Consider the following 24908-nt stretch of genomic DNA (forward strand, 5'->3'; position numbering starts at 1 on the left):
AAAATCCCACCAACTATGCTACAAATGGTAGCTACAAGTTTTCCTCCTCTCTATCATTGCTCTTCACATCTTAAATCGAGATTTTCCATTACAACACGAGGCATTACTGTACTGCTGTTTTGTATAATGCACAGTGCTTATCCACCTATTGGTAGTGCCTTTATGTTCCAGTGCTGTAGGGAAGTAGCAAGAATTTACTTGCAGATGAAGCGACAGACACTGTCAAGTTCACTTAGGTATTTGGACTTAACTTCTGAATTTAAATCCAAAGAACATTGATTAACTTAATTTCTTTTCCTTTGTATACATCTCCTATTATTTAATTACAATAATACCAATTTTGCCATAATGGTAAATAAATTGGTCATGTAATAATATTCAACTGAGAATAAAATGTGACAGTTAAAACATGAAAAGATCGTGAGTCAGCTAAAAAAAGCCATGAAGCTCAGACCTTAAAGGACTGGCAAGTTCTAATAGAGATTTACTTCTTATATCTATTTACAAAATTTAGTCTGATTTTTTAAAACTGAGGGAGGGGAACATCTCATTCTCCCTTTCCCCACTTCAAAAGTCTGCAAAGCTTTGTTAAGAAAATAAACAGAAAACACTCCAAGTAATGCATGAGCTCCAGAGGAATGCTATGGTCCAGCTCCAGCTGAGGCTGAGGGATATCGGTGGCTCCAGGTGTTTGTTTGCTGCAGACGCAGAGCGCTCTCCTCCCTGCTGCCGAGAGTCCCCCCGCATTTGTTTTGGTTGGATTCCCACTGAAAATGGTAGAGTGTAAGTCTGTGTGTCACGACCGCAGCAGAACTGCCACGTTCTTCTCAGCCTCCATCAAGTGGCACCACGGTGCGTGCTCGGGTGCTTCCTGCAGCATTTGTTGTGCTGCACCTGCGGGGGGCTTACACCCTTCACTGTGCAAAGTGAAACACTCTGCTCGTTGGATGGTATTTCGCCAGTGAATCCAGAGGAGCTGATAAACGGTCACGACAGAGGGGGCAATACGGAAGGTTTTCCTGTGTGAAGTTCTGCCACGGATTTCTGTCCAGTTGAAATAATATGCCTGAGAGATGACTTCTCCATCTGAGATCCTTAGCTGGACCTGAGGTCATCCTGGAGGCAGCAGATATAGCTTTGATAGAGCAGATACAGCACGCAGAGGTGCGTAGCTTTCTCTGCCTTTGGTTCAGGAGCAGTTTCCCACAAGAGAGCAGGAAGAATCCCATAGTTATCATTTCCAGGGGTCACTGTGGGATTCACCACGCTGCTCTAAGGCTTTGTAAAGAATCCCAGTGAAAAAAATCAAGTTAGACTGAGATTTAGACAAACTTTTAAGCATGTACAGAGCTCTAAAAGTACAAACAGTCTTTGGACTGCAAATATATTCAAAGCTATGTGAGTAGTTAGCTGCTACCTTGAATCACAGCCATGGTCAGCAGCCTGTGATTAAATAAAGAGTAAGAGGGAGATTTGTATTGCACTTTGGATGTTTCACAATGGTTTTGAATTAAAGTAACACAATACCGAGAGCATTCATTCACAATTCAGTAGGGTAACTATAGAAGTCTAAACATCACCCCATTTACCGGAACAATCCAGATGGTAGAAAGACATATCCAGGCATCGTATTCTGGACCCCTTTAGGCTGATGGAACAGGTCACTGTAACCATCTCTTCATCACTGTACTGTGCTGGTAGGTCTCAGAGGTACCAAGAGACCAGGATGTGTGAAAGCTAGCTGCTTATGGTTCAAGCAAGAAATCAGTCAAATCATCCCCGACTATCGGTGTAAACCATTCAAGCACACCAAGATGCTTTTGCTTAAAATGAAATAAGGAGCAGCATAAAAATTTTTCTCTCTGTGGACCCATGGGATCAGTAATTTCTGTTAGGACAGTGATGATTCACCTAGGATAACAAGAGAACTTCTTGTGCAGGTACAGCTGGGAGCCCGAGGGAGCAGAAGAGTCTGTCACAGGCGGTTTTCAGCCATGACTTTGTTGTTTTGTGTCTGTTGTTGGAGTGTTCATCTGTAGAACAACACCAGGCCTGGGCACCATCAGCAGCAAAATGCTGCTGCCTGCCTCCTCACAAGTACCAACAAAAAGTGAAAACGTATCTTTTCCATCTCAGACAACCTGCCTGGGTCTCTCCTCACGTGGACATTGCTCTCCTTTTCTTTGGAGTCTCTTGTGGGCTTGTAGCCAGTCTCTCCAGTCCTCATGGGACAGTTCAAGTGCCATAATTTCATCGTAAGGCCAGCAGCGAAGTTGTGCTGGCACAGGGACTGATCTGCATCCTCGGCTGTGAGCAGAGCTAAGCCAACAGGGATTACTCAGGCAACACTGCTGGGTCAACTGGGTCTCCAGCTGTGTGTGCAATGTAGTGCTGCCCCAGAGCGGAGCAGTGGGAGCTCCAGGCCATCGTGTCTTCATCTCTAAGAGCTGCTCCAGCAGACATTGGAGCCTGCTCCGGGAGGCCCTCAAGCTGGGGGCATTGGTCACATGCAGGCTCTTGGTCACGTGAAGGTGTCCATTTCCAGCTAATGATCAAGAAGTTTGGTCATCTCTGTTGTATCGCCATATCTATGTCTTCATTCTTTATTTGCTAACACTGTCTTTTCTCACATTCTCTGTCATAGAAAGATTTAGCAAATTTAGTAACAAACTTTTACCTATAGTGAGTATACTGTATCATAATTTAGTGGGAAAAAACCTGAATTGCTTTGCAAATTTCAGCTTAGTACCAATGGTGGATGGAGAGATGTTATAGATGAAACCAAGGGGAGGGACATTTCCCCTTTCGCTGCCAGGCACATGTATACTTAAAGGGGAAGCTACAGATCCTTTGAGTCCTGACTTTGATATCTGTCTTTGAGTACTTCAGTCTGAGTTTTATGGGTAAACTTCTACGGGACATTTCATTGAAAGATCATCATTAAACTGAGATCTTAAATAAGAGATATTGCTTGGGCTATCAAGTTTACAAATTACAGCTTTATGTACACTGAAAATTGGGGAACCCTGTTATTCCAGACAGAGTGATATTCTTATAAAGCTGTTATAGATGGCCATAGCAATTTTGAATGGAAAAGGAAATAAAATGTATCCATTTGATCTCTGGAATTGCATCCACATCAGGACTTCAGCTACATGAGTAAAAACTTACCCTTTTAAACTGATTTTGCAATACAGGTCCAACTTTCTATGAGACTTGAGTTTAAGTACACATGTAGGAAAGGGAAGGCATGAGCGCTGCTGGTTGGGAAGAAGGAGAAGGAAATACCTGAAACCCCTGTTTCCTTTTTTCCAGCTGGGCCGTCTTAGCTGTTTCTAGCTCAGAGACCAGAGCAGCAGACTGTGAAGCAGAGCGGTAAAAGAAATGAAAGAGTTAAAGTGAGTTGGAGAGAAGCAGGAGCAGTGTAGATCTGTGGAAGAAAAATGCTTCCCAAAATGGATCAAAAATAACAAATACAAAATGTACTGAATGAACTTATGTTTTTGCTTAAGATTAACTTAAATTTTTTAGAAGAGAAAAAAACACTTTCTCTAACAACACGAACCCTGTGTATATTTACCTGAGGCTTATAGAAATAGCTCATATGACAAGTCTGGCTCCATAAACTCCGCCTAAGAAGCCTGGATCAGCAAAATTCAATCTGGAAGCTGTCTATAAATTTACGAAACCTGTCTGAGGTTTCCAAGTCAACTAATAAAGTCATCTTTTCTTTGTAAAAAGATATAACAGTTTTTAAAATTAATACTGAAGTCCATGGAAATCAATTTTCATCATTTAGTGCTTTAGCTAACTTTTGTTTTAATTCTACTGACAAAGAAATGCTAACTCAGGACCAGACACATAAAGTGAGGGCTATTTGTAAGTGGGTTTTTTTAATATGTATTTTTGTCTTTTTACTCACTGGAGACTTTCAGCAGTTCCATGCTTTAAATAAATCTTAAGGAAGCAGTTAAAGCAAGAGGTCAGCTGCTCTAAGGCCGATCAAATAGTGCTTTTCTGCATGTTTTACTAACAGATGAACAGGCGATCCCATTTATAGAGCATACTACATGTTGACAGAGAGCATTACTTCATTTTGCCGTATTGGCAATTTGAGATCTTAACAAAACAATGCTGAGGTCGCTCTCATTCTGTATTGCCATCCTTGGAATGCGGCTTGGGTTTTCATTAACTCTGTCGCTACAAGGTACTGCCGATGGAGGCAGATTTTATAGGGGGTGGAGTAATAAACATTAGAGAGCAGAAAGTTGTAAACCGCTTAAATTCTTTGTCCCGTGTGGGCGAATTCCTTTTCCTTAACAGTCTCTGGTGTTCTCAGCATCTTGTGGACACTTGGTTTAATTGGAGGTGAATGGGTGGATAGCTTGCAAGGGCTTTGATACCTCCCAGCTGTTGTGTGGGGAGAAGTGGCCTGAAACTCCTGAAGCCAGTGAATATAAGCTTCAACATAAACAGTAAAAGTTTGGAGATTCAGCCCAGCACTTGGCTCGCAGCATTCTGGCTCTGCTTAGGAGCACAAATCGTGTACAGGACCACTTCCAAGATTTCCCCTCAACTTTTCAATCAAGGGAGAAGGACAAAAAGGGGAAAAAAGGAGCATGGATCTGCTTCACTGCTGCATTAATCTCGCTTTCCCCTATGCTGGCTTCATTGAAATCACTGGTATTATCAAGCTGGCGTAAAACTGTGGTGAATCTTTCCAAGGCCTTTTCTGTACGTACATTTTTGGGAGTCTTACCAGGACAGTTAAAGCAATACAAGTCACTTGAGAAGAATTTAACTACAAAGGAACTGGGTGTCCTTATTGCAGAAAGAGAGCAGGCTCATGGGGGATTCTTCAGGAATAGCTGTAGTGCTTTCAATTCATAGCGTACCTTTTTCCAAAACAATTACCTGAGAATAGGCCAGCATTTTTATACAACCCAGCCTTTCCCAAGCTATTTTGCCCAGGGGGATCTTCCCCTCCCAGATTAGCATAAGTGTCATTGCTCAGCACTGAGGCTATACCACCTCTGGATCCCTGGATCTGGGATGCTATGGGCTGTGCCCTGCTTTCACCTTCCTCCCAGCCCTGCAAAGGGAATAGCCCGAGTTTGGGATATACTGGAATAACTGCATCCAAGCTATGAGGGATTTCAGTATACTTACATCAGTAAAGGACCCTGCAGCTTAAAACAAAACAGCTCTGCAAGCAGAGAAGCTGCTTGGATGACGGTGCATGTGTTACATGAATTGTGCTTTCACGTTCCTGTTGCTTTTTTAAAATCACTTTCTCAACAGTGCTTGCACTCAGGGCTCCAGTTTCCAGGTAACAGGGAACACCAGACGCCCAAGCGCTGGGTGATTTAGCCTTTCACTGAATGCAACTGGGAAGCAGTTGCGAGCACTAACATATTATAACCCTTCAGATAAACACAGCTCTTTTGGCGTGAGGACCAGTTTGTGCGAGTGAGATGCCATCTTTACGGCACAGCAGTCACGTCTTGTGCAACTGTCGTCACGACTACTGCAGGGGAGAACAAAAGCACAATAAATACACCTTTTGCTGTGTGTTTACTGGGCTGTGTTTTCAGCAATGTGCACTGCTCAGTACTGAGTTAGTCCATGAATCTTGGGTAAGGTAGTAATCCATTTTGCCTGGACATAGAAGACAGGCCTTCTTGCAGATCCCTTCCCCAAGCTCCAATCTGTGTGCATTTTGGTTTATATTTTGGCAACACGTGACCGCTGAAACAGGCTACCCAGCCAGCTGCACAAAAGGTATTTAACATAGTCATTCTTTCCTTTGGGTAGCACAGCTTGCTGTAGGGCTCTGTACATGGATGTGTCTGCAATGGCAGCTTCTACGGGTGGGCACACGTAGTCGGTGTACTCAGCTGGGTCTGGAAATGTATTCAGCAGATCAAACACGGTATCTGCTTTAGACTGACATGTCCCAAACTCTTTTGACTCTATTGTCAGTATAAAGTAGGTCTTCAGTGACTATAATGGGGACCAAGACACCTAACTCATGCATAGACACTGGCAGGTAGCTATCTGAATCTGAAGATGAATCCCACCTGAAACACTCGGACATAGTTGTTGTTGGTTCATCGTGTCCGTGTCCGTCCATCCCGTTCCACCCCCCAATTTTATAATGTTTTCAGGGTTAGGGTAAGAGCCATCCAGAGTGTTTAAGATCCTGCGTTTCCCCATCTCTCCTTTGAGTGCTGAAGTCAGTTCCCTCATATTCTCTCTCACCTGTCATGACAGGTCAGGGAAACTTTTATGTCTGAATCATTAGGTGATTGAAGTTTCTTACTAGAAAACAAATATGCTTTGATGCTTCTGCAGCCTCAAGGCAAAAACAATGATGGACTTATAGCCAGGGAAAATGATGCTTGAATAAAACTCATTACTGCTCGAAGCCCTCAGAACTCCATACAGTGAAACTGTAACTGCACACTGAAATTGTAACCATACCTGTTCTTCAGAGCAAAAACCAGACTGTGAATGTTAATTGCTAGAGCACACTGTAAAAATACTCATTGTTAACTCGGTGGACAGCCATATATACAAGTTTAAAATACCTCATAAGGAACTCGGTGTGTGAGGTTATTGCATGTGATTCCATTTTATAAATACAAACGAAGAAACGTTTCAAAAGCCATTAATCACAGTAATGAGTAGAAATTTGCTGCAGTGGAAAAAGCCAATTTGCTGGCCCTTGAATATTTCATTTGCAACTCCTTGAATCCACTTCTAATCAATCCAGGGAAAACTATCCCTGGGTTACAAGCAGGATGCACGGATACTCTGGGTTTACGACTGTGAGAAAATCCTCCTGGGCTGTCCCACAGCCCGAGGCCCGGGACTGTCTCAGAGCGTTCTCTTTGGTTAAGTCCATCCAGTGATCCAAACCAAGATCGAGTGATCCTGAAAATTCTGGGTTCCCATTGCTAACATGGGCTGCCTGGCATAACTGCTCTGCAGCGGGCTCCCCGGCTGCCGGGCAGGCTGCCGGCCAGGGCCTGGCACCGCCGGAGGCGGCACGGCCCTGCAGCTTGCCAGTGCCAAGACCTCAGGGCATCACAGGACTGTGGCAAATCCTAATTCCATAGGAATTCCCGGGATGGCTTTCTGGCTGCCCAGGCTCCCTGCCCTGGAGCTGAGATGTCCTGGGATGCCTCCCAGGGACTGTCACTCCAGGGCGGTTTGCATGAGCACTCCCCCAGGGCTCAGAGAAAAGGGGAGCTTTTGTCGGGCTCATTGCTAACCAAGCAGACTACTTCATGATTTGTCTTCTGGCTCAAAAAAGTATAACAATTTACAGTTCACAAGAAGTTTTAAAATGTTGGCTTTAGACTCAATTGGAGGAAAGTTAAATTTTGAAAAGCAAAGTTCCTTCTCAACAGGAACACTAGCTTTTCAACCAGCTCCAGTGAATACTATGAATAATAATACCCTGACTTTTAATTTACAGTTGAAATCCACAACAGAAGAACACAAGGTCCATCTGCTTACACGATCCCAAAATTATTGACAACTGCAAAAACATGATGTTTGTAACCACTTCAGATATAGCCTGAAACTTATTAAACAATGACTTCATTTGAAGAGGTTTGTTAACATTATGAACATTATTATTGTTGGTCACAAGAGGCTTGGTCTTGTTCCAGTCTTGAAATAATTACTTTTACACTGCAAAATTGGTTTATGAACTACAACATTAAATCAAAATGTACAGTAGTCACGTTACTTCTTGGGAGGTTTTATTGTATAGTTATTATTCAGCGCACTAAATGGATTTTAACAATCCTATACTATCCACAAAACAATTTTGAATAAACTTTAGGTTTGTGAAAGAGCCCTTCCCCCTCCTAAATTCTTGTCAAATACCCAGATGGTAAATTTAGATAGAAGCCTATGCTTCTATCCGTTGTGATAAGCATTCCCCTTTCTAGTCAGAGCAAGCAAATCATGTATCTGTAGCCGGTTTGTTTCAAGTTAGTGTTTTTAAAAATTTTTTTATATAGCTGCAATTTCTGTAAAAGTCATATGTAATGAAAGAAAATTGTGCTTTTCTCCTTCTCCAGTTCTCGGAAGACATTTTAGGGAGAAGGATAATTGGTAGTGAGAGCTCAGCCCAGTAATGCAGTTTACAGTGAACGTGAGTTGCAAGGAGATAAAACAGGGAAGGAAATACGTGGAGATCTACCCACTTTTAGAAACTAGAAAAATCTTCCAGTGAATTGTTGTTTTCCCAGATGTGTATCATTTACAGAGATGAGACTTCACTGAGATTTTTGGCTTGTATGCTTAAGCCCCTTAAGCTGTTTTGAAACTCTAAACCTGGAAGTTATGTTATTCCCCCCCACCCCCTTCATTTTTCCCCCCTTATTCCTGTCTGCCTTTTTAGCTTGTTCTGTCAGCAAGGAAAACCAAATATTAAAAAAAAAAAATAGGCCTGAAAATCTATCACTTATCTTCACACGAAGCACTGAGTGGTCCCATTTATTTGAATTGCAGCCCTTGAGAGAAAAAGATGGCAGGATAACTGGTAGTTTCTTCTGCAGCTTTAAAACTCAAATGAATTCTAGTGACCCACAGGGTAAATGCTAATTTTTGTTGAAAAACTGTTTTATGCTATGTGCTAAGGTCATATTTTTGATTTACAAGTTAGTAGTTTGGAGTTTTAGTTAAAAATATTCTAGTGAATTTTCACTGATGCTGGAGATAGAGACCAACGTGCAAACATAAGGGATGCCAAGTCATTCAACCTTCTTCTAAAATGCAAGTCTTTTAGATTAAATTTCTTTGCCAAGCTGCTGATAACTGGTAGTGCGGTAATGTGCACAATCACATAGAGAACATCATTGGCCTCCAAATTATACAGTATATACACAGTGGCCTATAAATTAAACAGTGTAGTGATTTATTGGATGAAAAAATTTTGCATGTGGTAACTAGAATTAAATCCCTGAGTGAAATTCTAGTGACACACCAGTGCTAACACACTCCTGGATGCTTTCTAACACACTTTCATTAGGGAAAAGGTTTCCCTTGTGATTGCTCCATGAGTTGTGCCTTTCTTTCACCAAGTGCTTACCAGAAGAGCTGCTTTTGGCCCCGGGACATGTTGTCTGGAGTCTCACCTTCCCCTGGGGCTGCTTTTGCTTTGCTGCTGCTCCTTCCCAGGTGGTGCCCCATCAGGCAGCAGCAGCTCCAGCAGCTCCGGCTGACCACAGGCATGGGGAAAAGCGGAGGGAAGGGTACTCCTCTGGATGCTTACTGATGCTGTTCCTAAAAAACCCTGCTCCTCCTGCCGCTCCGCAGAGCACAGTTTACAGGTTTGAGTTAGTAACCTGGCCTCGGGTTTGCCCTCTTGGGCCTCACAGAGTTGGACGGTGCGGCAGCGTTACATGGGTGTGCGCAGGGTGCAGTTCCTCTCAGCTTGCACCACCTGGTGCAAGCACAAGATGGGTGTTTGTGGCTGGGGAACACAGGCTGCTTTGTAGCTGCTCCCGCGGAATAAAGCGCTGACTTCCTCTCCGCCGGTGCGAGCAACACTCGGGCAACTGTGCTCCTTGAGAGCTCTAACAGTGTCATGCTCTGCTAGTGCATTAGATCTCATATAAAGGGGTTTCAGACATGTAGGAAATTACAGCGATCGAGTTCTTTCTAAACAGGATTTCTTTTGTCTAAGAAGATATATGTCACTGGTGTGAAAAAGCATCTCTGCCAGTGAGATGGCACTTCATTCTTCATGGGCATTAAGCACTATTTCCTTTAGTTCTGTTAAAAAACGGTGAGAAACTATCAACATATTTTGATAGGTAGCAAATAAATACTTTAAAAGAAGAAAAAAGAAGTTAGTTCTGAACAAAGGATTTTTGCAGTGTATTATCCTTAAATTCTGACTCCTTGGTTTCTAGTTTTTGTTTATAGAGCTTTATGCATTTGATTTACTTGTCTGTCATCTTTTCTCTCACTTCTTTTTGGGAAATAGACTTCAACTGTAACTTGCAATGACCAAATGAACATTTGGCCAGAATAAGAAAAGTGCTAATTCCCCGAGGAAGAAGTGTGCTGCCAGTATCACTCTTGGCCCTGGTTCAGCAGCCACAGAGGCAAGTCTTTTCCAGATTTGGAGTTAGCTCTGTGTGGAAGCTGCATTCATGTGCTATTAGAAAGGTCAAACAAAACAAGACCTTCGTGCTTGCTTGAAGCTTTTTCACCTGAAGATGTCGACTGTTTTTTCACCCACTAAGTACGGTAGGCCCTGCTTTCCGGAATGAAAAGAATCAAGACACTGAGACTATTAAGGACTTTTCTGAAAGTCAAAGTGAGATTTAAAGGCTGATCCCGTAGCTCGGCTCCCAGGTGGGCTTCCCCTCACTTAACTCCAGATGCCTGAAGGGCAACCATCTGAGCTAATTGCCATGGACTCCCACTGGAGCAAAGCAGGCACTTCAATTTATGTGACCTATTTTAGATGTCTACTTGGAATGACATAAATTGTCCACCAGATGTGTCGGTTTCTTCCTGTCGACTAGGGGAGCCTGGGGTGATAAGCCGAGATGGAGACTGTAGATGTTTACATTTAGGAGAGACAAATCCATTATTGCCATAAGGACCAAGCTGGCTTTCCTCCCGTAACAGGGTGGATTTGGAAACTTTTTCCTACCTCTGATGTGACATCAGACAGCTTGAGTCACCAGTTCCAGGAGTTGTGGCAGAGAAGTAGAGAAGTCACTTCTCCCCAGTTTCATAATTGTGTGCTGCCTGCAACTGTATAGCTAGTTTCCTTTGTTTAATAGCAATTAGGGTTGAGAAAGCAGTTGGTTCATAGAGTAATATTGGAAAAACAAAACCTGGCTTCATTAATGATCAGCACAGTAAAATTCAATTACCTACTCATTTCCCAGCTGCTGTGTTGGAAACAACTAAATTTTCGCTGAAACGTTGTACATTCTTCTTTGCTGTTGTCAACAACAAAGGATAAATACAAGAGAATTAGAGAAGGTTTTACTGTAATCTACATTTGCAGGTGTGAAGCATACATTACAGCGTCTTAAAGCAGTGTAAGGAACAGCTACAATGGGAATCATGGACAGCATTAAAAAAAAAGCAAGGAAGCAGTACCTCATCCAATAGAAATTATTTAAAATGAATTACTGAAAATTTTCCGGTTTGTATTGTTATTTCTTGATTGAGTAGCCTTGGAGTGAATACGCAGGAAATTAACTGCTTTCATAGAATCATAGAATCACAGAATCGTTAAGGTTGGAAAAGACCCTTAAGATCATCAAGTCCAACCGTTAACCCAGCACAGCCAAGTCCACCACTAAACCATGTCCTCGAGCACCACGTCTACCCGTCTTTTAAATACCTCCAGGGATGGAGACTCAACCACTTCCCTGGGCAGCCTGTTCCAGTGCCTGACCACCCTTTCAGTGAAGAAGTTTTTCCTAATGTCCAACCTAAACTTCCCCTGGTGCAGCTTGAGGCCGTTTCCTCTCGTCCTATTGCTTGTTACTAGGGAGAAGAGACCGACCCCTACCTCGCTACAACCTCCTTTCAGATAGTTGTAGAGAGCAATAAGGTCTCCCCTCAGCCTCCTCTTCTCCAGGCTAAACAACCCCAGTTCCCTCAGCCGCTCCTCCTAAGACTTGTTCTCTAGACCCTTCACCAACTTCGTTGCCCTTCTTTGGACATGCTCCAGCACCTCGATGTCCTTCTTGTAGTGAGGGGCCCAAAACTGAACACAGTATTCGAGGTGCGGCCTCACCAGTGCCGAATACAGGGGCACTATCACCTCCCTGGTCCTGCTGGCCACACTATTCCTGATACAAGCCAGGGTGCCATTGGCCCTCTTGGCCACCTGAGCACACTGCTGGCTCATGTTCAGGCAGCTCTCGACCAACACCCCCAGGTCCTTTTCTGCCAGTCAGCTCTCCAGCCCCTCCTCCCCCAGCCTGTAGCGTTGCATGGGGTTGTTGTGACCCAAGTGCAGGACCCGGCACTTGGCCTTGTTGAACCTCATACAGTTGGCCCTGGCCCATCGATCCAGCCTGTCCAGGTCCCTCTGCAGGGCCTTCCTACCCTCCAGCAGATCGACACTCCCGCCCAACTTGGTGTCATCTGCAACCTTACTGAGGGTGCACTCAATCCCCTCATCCAGGTCATCAGTGAAGATATTGAACAGGACTGGCCCCAGTACGGAGCCCTGGGGAACACCACTCGTGACCGGCCGCCGACTGGACTTGACTCCATTCACCACCACTCTCTGGGCTCGGCCGTCCAGCCAGTTTTTAACCCAGCGCAGAGTGCACTTACCCAAGCAGTGAGCAGCTTTGTATCACCTGTTAAGAGAAGGTGACCTGGAAGCTTTACATTTCCCAAAGTGAGCTGCACGCATTCCTTGGGTACACATTATGAGGTAAATAAATAAAGGAGGAAGGAAATTTGGAAGGAACACCAGGGAGGAATCATAAATGAATGTGAGTAAGTAAGGAATGTGAAAGGGGAAAAAGCAGGCAGAACTGCTGTGAAAGTCCCGTATGTTAATCCTAGTTGCTAAGTGGCTTAAAAGAGAGATGGATGATCGCAAGCAACTGAGTAGTACCGCTCAGTCGGTTACTGCTCATTGCAGACCAGGGGTGCGCTCCAAATCCTATGCAATTTGAAGTCAGATAGACTCCTTGTCCACCGTAAATACAGTATAAGCGAGCTTTCTAGTCAGAGCCACAAAAACTTGCTTTCAAAATCAAGAAAGCTTTTGTTTTAAGGTCTGGCCTTCAAAAACACCATCTGTAATTAGCAATTAGTTTTAAATTTTGTTATTAGGTACACAAAAAACTTGAACTGTGCTATGAAATTTCTGATAGCTGCAACCTACCAAATCCTTTAAGATTTTATAAAAGAAAATACTTCAAAAATCTTTTCTCCCTGTTTTTCATATTGTGTGGGCAGAACAAACCCTCATCTAGTAAACCTGCATTTTTCTGGGTTGACACCCCCCCTGAACTGTAAGTTTTTGCCCATAACTCCTTCCTCGTCATTGTAATAAGTTCTGCTACATTTTCCTGCTTGAATGTTCTTTATTTTTAAGCTTAGCTGCACCAATGTAAGAACCTGACACTATTGCCAAGGTACTTCCATGCACGCTCCTCCTCTGCCCGCGGTACCCTGCTCCCAACTAGACAACCTCCTGCTTTCCCTTGTGCCAGGTCTGGCACTCATCTCCTCCCTCGGAGAGCTGATCCACCCTGCCAAATGGGAAGAAAATTGCGTGCTCCGTTTGCTGAACTGGTTTGCAGCAAGCACCGAGGCAGAGGGAAGGGAGGTGGTGGCAGCATGTGGCTGGGAGTGGGGGGTGAAGAGGGTTACAGGAGCCGGACTCTACGGTGGCAATGAATTGCTAGGTCAGACGAGTTTGACCTGCAAAACTTCACCTTTAGTCCTTCTCTGGCTTCTCCCTCTGGGGCATTCTTCACCTTCCTGGCTTTATGGTTTCTCCCTTTTCCTAAACTACTCTGTTTCCTCAAAGTTTAGCATCTCTCCCTTTGCTAGTCTTTTTCTTTTCTACCTTCCACTTGGGGGTTTCTGGTCACCTCCATACTAGTCTTTTCACTTTGGAGTGTTTATTGAAACACGCCCCATGGTTTAATCCTTTTCTGATGTTTAGCATTTCCTTTTGCATTGCCCCTTGTCAAAAGACAGGGCCAAAAAGAAGGTGGTGATGCTATAGAGCTCGAGGGTGGACATCCTATACGCCTCTCCCCAGTCTTGTTCGCCTGCTTTCTGTTGCCTTCTGCGGTCAAGCGCCATACCTGCAGAGCAGAGGAAAAAACGTCTGGAATCAGAGCATATGATATATGTAGAGTTCTTGGGTTGAAACCATCTCCTTGAAATAAATAAAAAGCAAAACTTCAGAAGGGAAAATCAGGCACTCTGATCCTTTTTTTTTTTTTTTTTTTAACTTTTTTTCCCCCTTCTGGCTTGGAGAAGCTGATGATTTGAAACGTTTGATGTGTAAGGTTTCTTTCTGTTGGTGCCGCTTTCCAATACATGCTCTGCAACTGCTCAAGTATCTACCCTGCCTCGGTTTCCAGGAAGGGGAGTAGCACAGATTGTTCACCCGAGAGACAAAAATGGACTTTATGGGTAAATGCAGATATTGTATTCCTTGTTCATGCCAAGTTAACTGAAAATTACCTCCCTGTCCATGGGAACTCTTAAAGGTGATTTCCTCTGCAATAGGAATTAAGATCTATGGAAGATCCATAACTGGAAGCTCCTTGGGTACAGTACATCATCATGAGAGCGCACAAAAACTTTGGCTCAACCGGTTTATCTTTCCAGCATGTATTCTGAGTTTACAATTTTTTTCCCAAAATATCTTTTCTTTTTCCCCAGGAGAAATATGTTACCTTTGTTTACAGATAATGCAATGCACTGGTAACACATTTGCCCAGATTGTAGGCTGGAAACAGTGAAACTCATTAAACATTTCATATACGTCATGCAGCACTAGAATAAGGCCACTTCCTCAGAGAACAGCGGAGAGTAACTCGAGGGGGAGTTACTGCGCTAACAAAGATTTGTGCAAAGCATTGAAAAATGATTAAAAAGATGGAAGAGAGCTCAGGAAATCATCTAGCCTGTCCCTAGCCTCAGTCTGCTGAGGTCATGCCCAGCTGAGGGAGGTTTATGTATTTTTAAACACTTCCATTGATGGAGATGCCATAAGTCTCCCTAGGCAAGTCACACAGAAGTCACTACTAATTATAATACAGCAGAATGCAATTTTTCCCTCAAAATTTTTTTTCATCTTCTACAGTTTGTGTAAATACACGTTCATAAGATAACGGATAGGCCGTGAAACAGCGTTGCATTTTTCAAAGCCTACGTGTTTCAAGAATCGTGAGCCAGTCCTCCCAAATCACGCATTATATATAAAAAAAAATTATTAGAAAGTTATTTTTATTTGTTCCTCTCTCCTGAACCTTTAGGTCGGCCCTTGCAGGACCGGGGCCGCCCCGCCAAGCTCCGGCTGCTGCCGGGGGCGGGCGCGGGCTGCTCGGAGGCTGTGCCCCGGGGCTGAGGGACCGGACCCCAGGAGCCGCCGCTGCCGGGCGGTCGGGGGCTTGGGCCAGCGCCTCCACGGGCCGCTCGCCCGGCGGGCCCAGAGCGGGTGTTGGGGACGGCCCGGGACGGTCCGGGCCGAGCACGGAGCCTCCCGCCCCGCCGCCGCCCTCTCCCCCGGCCATCGCCGCGGCAGCCCCGTCCCGCAGCAGCGCTCCCTGCGCCGGGCGGCCCGCAGGTGCGGCCGGGCTGGGCGCCGCGGGGGGAGGCGGGCGGGGGCGGGAGAGCGGCCCCCGCCGCGGGGGAGTCGCCGGCGCTGGGCGGGAGGACTGAAACCACCGCCCCTCCAGCGGCGCCTCCTCCGGCTCCCGCTGCCGCCCGGCTCCGCCGAGGGGCTGCCGGCTCCCGCGGCGGGGAGGGCACAGCCGGGGGCGGGGTGGAGGCAGAAGTTGCGAGGAGCGGCGCCGGGGCCGGAGGCTGCCGGGCGGGAGCCCCGCGCTGCTGCCGCCGCCGCCGTCTGAGGGCAGAGCAGCGCCCAGCGCCGCTGCAGCCGCCGCCGCCGCCGCCGCCGCCGTGTGGGGGGAGCGGCCCCTCCGCCCGCGCCCATGGGGGACTCGGTGTTCAGCGAGAAGCCGGCGCTGCGCTACGCGGTGAGTGGCGGCAGGGGCTCCGCGGCCGCGGGGCTGCGTGGGACGGGGCGCGGAGGACGGTGCGCCCACGTGTGACGGGCGGAGAGGGCGCCCGTCCCTCCCTCCGTCCGTCCGTCCGTGTGCGCGGGCGGGCGCGGGAGCCGCCCCGGGTGAGGAGCGGGTCTGGGGGAGGCCGGTGGCGATCCTGCCCCGGCGGGGAGAGGCCAGCGGCGGGGCAGGCGGGCTGCACCCGCACGAACCGTGGCGGTGCCGCTCCTCCCCGGGGGGCGGCGGGGCGCTCCCGCATCAGGAGGCGCCCGGGAGCCTCCTCGGGCACGGCCGGGCAGGGCCGCCCCCGGCTCAGGCGGACCGCGGGGTGCAGCCGGCACCCGAAGTGCGCTCGGTGGCCGGTTCCGGCACCGCTCCCGCCGCGTTCAAGATAACACCACCGTATGTTATTATTGCCTTCACGAGAGGCTGTGCTGTTGAGAAGCCACTTCCTTTCTACCAGCCTTATTAGGAGCATTTTCTCGGTTGCTCGGGCAGGGGGAAAAAAAAAAAGCCGCGTAAGAGCAACCAGCTGCCTCCTCTCCTGAAGTCATAAATAAATGCTAGCCCCAGTAATCGCATGCGAGGTCTGATGCTGCTGTCGTTTGCGCTCATGTAAATAATGAATAATTTTATTGCCGTTGATGAACTTACGTGGGAATTGTCAGTCAGAGCAGGCTTGCTTTTCTGGCCCCGGCGAGCACGGCTGCTAGCACTGCAAGGATGGGTTCAGGAGCGTATCGCTTGTGGGATACGCTGCGATCTGCTTTTCTCACTCGGTTCGCTTTGATTCCTTCGGTATTGGCCATTAAATGAAGTTTCTTTTTATGCCTATTTTTTAAATCTTATGTGAACAGTTTAGAGTAGAAGAGGTTGGTTGGGGTTTTTTCAGGGGGAGGGTAACGTCTGCCTTTGTAAATACTCTTATACCCACTCAGCTGTAGGTATTAGTGCATTCAGCTACTGCAGTGATAGTAGAGCTTTTAGAGGTAGTGGTACGTTGGCTAAAATAGTTATATAGAAGCAAATCCATTTTGTATCAATCATGTGTGAGTAGTGATAGTGATTTCAGCGGGAAGCTAGTTATCACGCATCAAAGGAACTGGAATCTCTCCTTTTAATAGGGTGATTGCCCTGTTCGTATTTAGGCACATAGGAGCCCAGTGACAGTCACGTCACATGCGAGCTCCGTGAAACTTTTATTACTTCCTGTGATTGTGCTTGTCAGTCTCCCATCAACTACTAGTTACAAACACGTTATTGTTTCTGTCAGTTGGGTGTCAGTCCGTTCTCTTGCCCCCAGCGGGCAGCAGGTAGTGCATTAAGTTCGGGTCAGAAGGCGTGCAAAGGAAAAAGCAGGATGGGCAGCCATCTCAGATGACCGTTACCACTATTGCAAAACCACTGTTCTTTGATTGCTGTATATTGCAGCAAAGGGGAAATTGTGCACCTAAGAATAATACTTGAAAATAAAAGTATTTGTTACTATTTTAAGACGTACTTCAGTAATAAGGTAACAACACATAGATACATGTAGCAGGTAAGTGATTTTTGCAGGTGATGTTACTGGTTTGTTTGGAGAATATGGGTCTGGATGCTGTGCATTATCTGGGCATACGCTTAATGTGAAGTCTATGAATAGCCTAATTGAACACAAATGCTTGTTGACCTGAAGATAACCTGCGACTTTAGAGCTTTGTTGGATTGAGGCCTTAGTAATTACTGCTTAAATGTAACTTAGTACCATTCTCGTTAACTTTGAATAATTGCGTGGCGTAAATACAAATCTAGTTCTTGGATTGTTTTGATAACTGTGAAATAAAAATTATACAGTGTTATGGTATTTAATAGCAATTAATTTATTGGCAGAAGAAATTATAGTGATTTCTGTGGTGGGCTTTTCTTCTGCTTTTCAGGACTGATAATTAAAGTTGCATGATTTTCATAAAAGTGTGTAAGGAAGCATCTCCATTAGCATCTTGTTTTAGATCAGCAGCGTGCTTTTGAAGGGAATCTCCTAGCCTTCCCCACTCGTGTGCCTCGGCTCATGTCTCGAGGCAGTCCTGGAGCGCCGGGAAACAGTGTTCGTTCAGGTGATGCTGAACTGGGGGATGTGCTCCTGGTGCTGCCCAGTGCCTGGGGGGTATTCAAGCCTCAGGACCAAGCTAGAGTCAACGTGAGTGTAAACTTCTGAAATTCATATGGTTTGGACATTGGGTCCCTCTGTACCAGCTCCTTAGCTCTGCAATGTGCTACTGCCAGTGCAGCATGATAATGTAGCCATAAATCAACAGGGATGCCATTGCGATTCTGAAGCTTCATAGTGTATTTGCAAGGATAGCTTATACAAACGAAGACTTCATAATTTAAGACTGTAATATCTGTGGGGATGATCGCATAACCTATCGCACGTTTGATCCAGCGTATATTAAGTGTGAGTGGGATGACTGATAATTATGTCACAGTTACCCTTTGAACTCAGCATTGGTGTTGACTCACCAAAAAGCTCCAGTAGGCAAAGAGGTAATTTTAACCAGCTGAAATATTTTTTCAGTGAAAAGTAAGTTAAAAGAAATCAGTCAGCTGAAAATGAATAAAGGTATCTTACTAAAGGAGAGTAGGTTTAAAAAACAGGGGGGGGAAGAAAAAAAGAAAAGAGCGTTACACTTGCATCAAGTCACAGAAACGATTTTTATTTTCCTCCTAATATCTTTTCACCAGCCCAGAGACCTCTTCTCCATTTCTGATATTTATATTATTTATATCTATATAGTATTTTTATGAAAACTTGTAGAAAGTTAAATAATATCTCATCCTCACTGTATGTCATCTGTCCAAGCGGTACCCTTTAATTTTTAGACCTAAGTTAGTTTTATCTGCCTGCTAATCATCCAGCTGAATACACTCTGATTTACAAGATATTTTTGGTATTGTGGTGTTTATAACTGATACTAAGATCTCCAAATGTTCTAGGAACATTTTTCAAATGTTTTCATTAAGAGGGATGGTCACCTTCCTGACTTGGGATTTCTTCCTCTAGGTTCCTAAATTCATATGTTGTTTGGGTTTTTTTTTTTTTTTATCTTAGCAGCGGTTACAGGGGGAATTAAAAGCTGCTTCATGTATTTTGACTAAACCACTAGAAAGCAATATTGTACTTATTTTAATTTAAGCAATCCATTGGTAACTTGAAATGTAGTTCTTTACATATGTGAAGAAAAGACTCAAAATAGCCTCGAGTGCTGCCCAACCAACCGGCCCCTCAGTGGTCCAAAGCAGGAAGCTTGAAGAGTGATCTGGTTTGGATATAGCCATTCTAATCTTGGCATAGCATCTTTAATCTTGTTTTGTCTTGAAACATTTACCAGAAGGGATTTCCCTGAAGGGAAAGGACTTTCTTCCCTGATGAGGAAACTCTGCCTGTCTTTAACCAGGGAACATGAGAAAATGGGGAGGAGCAGGGATTTGGAAGTGGCTGCCATGACCTGTGGGGTACTGTGGGGGATTCATCTGCAGAGAAGATGCAAGACTCTTCCCTGGGGCCAAAAAAATGGGAGTTGTGGCAGCCGGAGCAGAGGGGATGTGCGGGTCCCTGGAGGACACAACTATGAGTTGGTTTAAGCCTCTGAATCTGTTGCTGGTAACGAGGTCGCCTCCAATTCAGATGTCAGAGAGTATTTTGGGAGAAGAAGGGTTTTTCCCTACCTCCAGCAGTATTCGGGGCATTGTCTTGTCTTGTGTGTTGGCTCAGCCTGCGCCCAGCTGACACTTTGCTGGTGCGGTGGCGAGACTTGCTGCTCGCTCTCACCATCTTAAATCTGTCAGTCTGCATGGAAGGATGCAGGAAAGAAAAGAAGCGGTTTGCAAGGGAAACTGGTACTGGCGAACTGCAGAATGCCTTCTGGAGCACAGAGGGAATTAAAAAGAGCATAACAGACATTTTCCTCCAGTATTCTAGTTATAGTAATGGCAATTGTCACTCATAACAAAATTAGATCAGAATAATTCAAAGTAGAATAGCGAGATTGGTGGTGGCACTGTAAAACTGTAAGCTAAGACTGTAAAAAATCTCTTTGTGAGGAGGACCGAAGCACTGGCATCCTCCTGTGGGCTTGCTCGCGTTTTGCAAGAACTCATTTTTAAAGAGAGTTGCTTGCCTTTCTGATTTCAAGACACGTTGCCTGATGACTTGAGCCTTCAGCCTCTCACAGATTTTTAACAACAAAATTATGTGCCGCAAGCAGACCACAGTTATTAATTACGGTGATTGGAGTAAATCCTACAAGTAATTTATCTTACAGGACTAATAAGTGTGCTGCCTTCACCTAGACCGTTTGTCTGGTTTCTCTCTCTTCCCAACGGGCTCTCCCGCAAGAAGCAGCGCCGGAGCACGTGAGACTGGTGCGTATCCAGATCAACCGTAATGTACATTTGCAGTCAGGTTTGGTGAGGTGGAGGACAGGCTGTGGGATTCAGGCAGTGCTCGACATGGGAAGTTCTTGCCCACCAGGTTCGGTAATTTAAACATCTCTGCTCCATAGGAGACAGCTGCATATTTTTCTCATATTCCAAGTACTCAAAGGCAGAGTTAACTAGTTAAAAAAAAAATTCACTCACTCTGTAGGTGTTGTTTTGTAATTAGGAAATTGTGAAGAATACTTCCAACTTGATCAGATAAGCAAGTTACAAAAGAAGCAGTTAGCAGTAGAGGAATGGTTAAATGTCACATTTCTGGCATCTGACTCTCAGATTTTATTCATCAGAGACTTACGCTGACCTTGTGCATGTTGGACGTTTTGCTGGAGGAATATGATTTCCGATCGCTGTTGAGCCCAATCCTTCATTCTTCATTTGGGTGAAATTCCCAGCGCTGGCGATGATTCATGCTTACACTTTTGCAACATTTGAAAGTGCTTTTACTGCTAATCTCTAAAGAGCATGTATAAATATAGGAAATGAGCACTATTTTTCGTTCAATAGTGAGCACCAAGGCCAAGCTTTGATTTGGACAGGTGGAATCTGAAGTGAGTCCAGCCGGCTTTTATCTGCTGTGCAAAGCGGCCGTGAGTTAACGCCGAAGAGCCGGGATGAGGGGAAGAGAGGAAGCAAAGAGCTCCTGTGTGTCACGGGCTTCTAAAAACTTGCAGGAAGTACATTTCAATGCAGATCAGGTCGTATTTTTTACAGCGCTTGAACTCTTAGTGTATTCCTGGATCTCTCCACACACACATGGGTGTTAATGTCCTTTCGCTCGTGTTCAGGAGAAAAGATGGGGGCAGGTGCAGGTTGAGTTTAGCAAGGCTTGCTAGGTCAGGTGCAGAGCCGCGCTGATGTGGTCGTATTAGTCTGCCCTCAGATATTGGCCAGGAATAGAGGTGACCTAAAGTATGGAGAAAGTGGCCACCCCGTGGGTAGACAGAAGGAGGTAAACCTTTCCTTTCATTCAATTTCTCTGCCTGTCTTTACATAGTATAATCTACCACTGCAGTGCAATTACAGTTCTTGTGCTGTTTAATAAAGCTCCATGTGAGTGGAGCTTCAGGGTTTTTATTCAGAGAGGCACACAATCATTTGGCTCCGATAAGGCGGTATACTTCCCCGGTACAATTTATACTGATTGCGCTTCTTCAAGAGGGGATTTAATCAGCCAGCAACAGTCCTTCATAAAGCTGCTGGATGGATGAGGTTTTGTGCTCGCAGTGCTGAGGAAGTCTGCCTGAGCAGCAAGGTCATGCATGGCCAAAATCAGCAACCTGTGCCTGGAACTCGGGTTAGCCACGCAGATGAAGTGGAAGATGAGAACTGAGGATTTCGGTCTCTGTCGTGTCCTTTTTTGGTGATTTTTGAGCAGGGTGCTTGTCCGATCCTTTTTTATTATTTATGTTTTCTGCAGAAACGCTTCTCTTCCTAAAAGAACTGGCATGTGGAAACACGTGCTTACCTTTAGTAGATCTTCATATGCGAAGGGGTGTGATACAGCACTACCCTTAAGTAAAAATGTTGGACTCCATGTGGTCGATATTCCCCTTGCAGGCTCATGGTTCGTATTTCAGTTCTGTTTCCCAGAACCTTTTCGAAATTTGCAGGCAGCTTTTTACATTTCTTTCAGCCTGAAGAGTGAAGCCATGTAAATGGTAGATGATTGAGGTCACAGATATATTTAGGTAGTTGGTTCTACTTTTATCTATCTTCAGTTGCTAATCAGTTTTCTTTTATACCCGAGTGTCTTTGCATGGTACTGTAAAGAAGGAGGTTACTTGCTTGTGATACTTGTTCCTGTGGACATAAAAATAGTGTTTTTGCTGGCCACAGCTCTTCAAAACTTAATTTATTTAGACTTTAAATTCCAAATAAAAGTAAAACCTAAGAAACAGTCTGCTTTACATGACATGCTTACAGGGTCTTTTGAACGCTTTTGAACCTCTTTCATTTGTCTAAGTACCTCTGTTGTTCACCGAGCAGTATACCTGTGCAAGGGCTGTTTGCTGCTCTTGTTCTAATGGAATACCTGTACCTACAGCAAAAATGCAGCTGAACTCTCAGTGGCTTGGAAAAGATGTATTCAGAGTTCAAATTTCACACTATTCCTGCCTTTCTATATTTGAGAATATAGAAAGCCATTTCGCTCCGTGCAGTGAAATGGCTTTTTCTTGTCTAGGGAATAAAGGAGGTGTGCGTGCATTGTATTGCTTACAAAAAGAGTCTGACAACCTTTCTGTAGCAAGCCTTGGCTGACGAATCCATGTGGTTCGCATTCGGTTTCCCTAAAGGGGTGTCAAATCTTAGTGCTCCCTTGAGAGATGCCTGGGTCTTATTGGGCATGACTGACTCAAAAAGAAAAATAGCTAATGTTTTTCTTTCTAATGATTACTATCTAAGTGTTATAAACAGTGCACAGTTAAAAGGATTTCCTGAATACATCCTCTACTAAGTCAAAAACTGTTAGGAATTGCTAATGGGGAGTTGAATATTACAACAGTACTTAAATAGATGGCTATTAGTAGCGTTCCCTTGCTAAAGGCAACGTAAGTGGAGTTTGGGTTTGTTCAGGATACAGTGCCCTCAGGTATGCAGGAAGAGTAAGTGCTGATCATAACTACCTGTAAGAGAGTCTGCTGTTACTTCATGCTTGGGTGCTTTACATTTTTGAAGCAGGTGAATGAATCTTTGGAAATGATATTTCATCATACAATTGAATTGTTTACTTCTAAATAACATTTTATATATGTATTTGTGCGTTACTTTATCTGAATCTGCTTATCAATCACCTTTGCTATGCTGTCATGAAGGTAGATGATCCTATGATTTTATGACTGCTACCATGCTGTGTAATTCCACTGGATTATAGCCAGTCTTCACTGTTCTTGTTTACTGTAGATGGTCAAGTTTTTTTGAAATTAAGCATCTTGAGTGGCTGAGTATATCTATAGGTACTTGGTGTGTAGCACCCAAACTTTGGCCTGAGTGTCTGTATCTCTGAAACTTGCAGTTATTTTCTTTTGGTGTTGATAAGGGTATAATATTTGCAAAGGTTTACAGATTTGATTGCATTGTCTGGGAAGTCAGATGGGATTTAGAGACCTAAATCAGGCAGTGTTTAATGTTGATTATTTTCTCCTTTTGCCCGTTAGTTTGTAAAAGCTCCTGTTACGCTCATCTATACGTGACTTGGCGTATGGATTCAGTATCCTTGCAGGCTGAAATTCTCATTTGGGTAGATTACTGTATTTTTTCCAGTCTGGTCCTATTAATAAATATCCTGAAGCTTGCAAAGCACTTTGTTGTTTAAACACAAGCTGTGGAAAAGAATCTGAAGATCATTGTTTGATAGATGGATATTAAGCTTGCTTAAAAACTTGGAAATGTATTTATACTTTGCAGGTGGGGTTGTGAATGAGCATAGTATATAGTGCTATCTCTATGAAACCCAAACCAAACCAAAAAACAAACCCATAAACAAATTGTGTGGGAAGTAAACCACAGGTACTTGCAGCCTGGTCCTGTTCTTGCTGAAATACGTCCCGGCTATTGAAACAGATGTTGGGTCCGTCTTTGTGCAGAGGCCACACCCTCTGTTTCCCTTGGCAAATTGTCTCACATTCCAGCGACCCTCTGGGCAAAACATCCTTTAATTGGTACTGTGGCCTCTAAATGTTTCCTTTTTTCTTCTGTGGTAAATCGTTCCTGCCCTGTATCATTGCAGGCTGTCATTAATATTTGCATACTGTGATTATGTACCCCTTTAATGTCAGCTGTTGTAGCTCCACATATTGAATGTTGGAAATATTCCCCATTTCCATTTAAGTTATCTTAAATAAAATTGAGTAATTTATTTTAGTGTGGAGTATGGTACTGAGGAACTTCCGGCAGAACGTCCGAGATTTTCTTCTTTTGCAAGCAGAGATCTCTATGAGTAATTGGGGAAACCCCTGATTAGCTGGTTGCTTCCTCTCCCAGATGCTTGTTTCTGCGGTCTTTCCTTGTGAGTGCTTTCATACTCGAGTTCAGAGCCGGTTCCAGCATCTGAGCACATCTGGACAAATGGTAGAAACAGGTGGTAGGAGAGAAAGAGCATGACTTGGCTTTTTACTGGAGGGTGGATGGTTTTTCAGAGTTGCAGCTGCTGAATCTCATATTTTTTGTGCTGTCTGCAGTGTCTTGCAAAGGTAGGGGTAGGGGCAATGACCAGAAGGATTTTGTTTCAACCTGTATGAGAGGTAAGCGTGAACCTCAGGAGCTATCCTTCTAGTGAGGGATGCGAGATGTTCAAGTCTTGAGAAGATGCATGTCTGTCAATGACACATTTTCACTGGAGATATGTCTGACATACACCTGCATAGCTTTCAGCATCGTTTGGGTGACAGGCAGTGCATTTTAACACTTCTGTTCAGCTCAGGAATCGGAGATGACCCTTTCTAGTAGGGAGCTGCTGACCTGTGTCCTTGTAACCTCAGAGTTGAATTGCCGTGGTGCTGCACGCCCGGGGCGACTGTGGGAGGAACACCGGAGACTGCTGCTAGCGGAGGTACGGCGCCGTGTAACAGCAGAGCATCGCATCCCTCGCTTCCAGTTGCGTGTGATGTACGAAAAGCCTGAACCATCCAGGAGCAAATGGCAAAAGGTTTCACTTACTCCCACGCG

At 44.8% G+C, this 24908-nt stretch overlaps 1 protein-coding gene across 3 annotated transcripts in view; it reads left to right on the forward strand.

Moving 5' to 3' along the window:
• The window catches only part of ARHGAP6 (Rho GTPase activating protein 6), a 334845-nt gene that overhangs the window by 151605 nt on the left and 158332 nt on the right, over positions 1-24908 (forward strand). Inside the window, exon 1 of one of the 3 annotated variants that reach the window (XM_087758602.1) lies at positions 15549-15740. The exons of 1 other annotated variant lie outside the window; for it this stretch is intronic. In XM_087758602.1, coding sequence (XP_087614728.1) covers positions 15696-15740 — 45 coding nt within the window. In that variant the 5' untranslated portion in view covers positions 15549-15695. Of the gene's footprint in view, positions 1-15548; positions 15741-24908 lie in introns of those variants that run through there. One more of the 3 variants, XM_087758600.1, reaches the window with a different exon arrangement.

This window comes from Nipponia nippon, unplaced genomic scaffold (genome assembly GCF_047370975.1).
Source record: "Nipponia nippon isolate SJK-2023a ecotype South Korea unplaced genomic scaffold, ASM4737097v1 scaffold_2, whole genome shotgun sequence".
NCBI classification, from domain to species: domain Eukaryota; kingdom Metazoa; phylum Chordata; class Aves; order Pelecaniformes; family Threskiornithidae; genus Nipponia; species Nipponia nippon.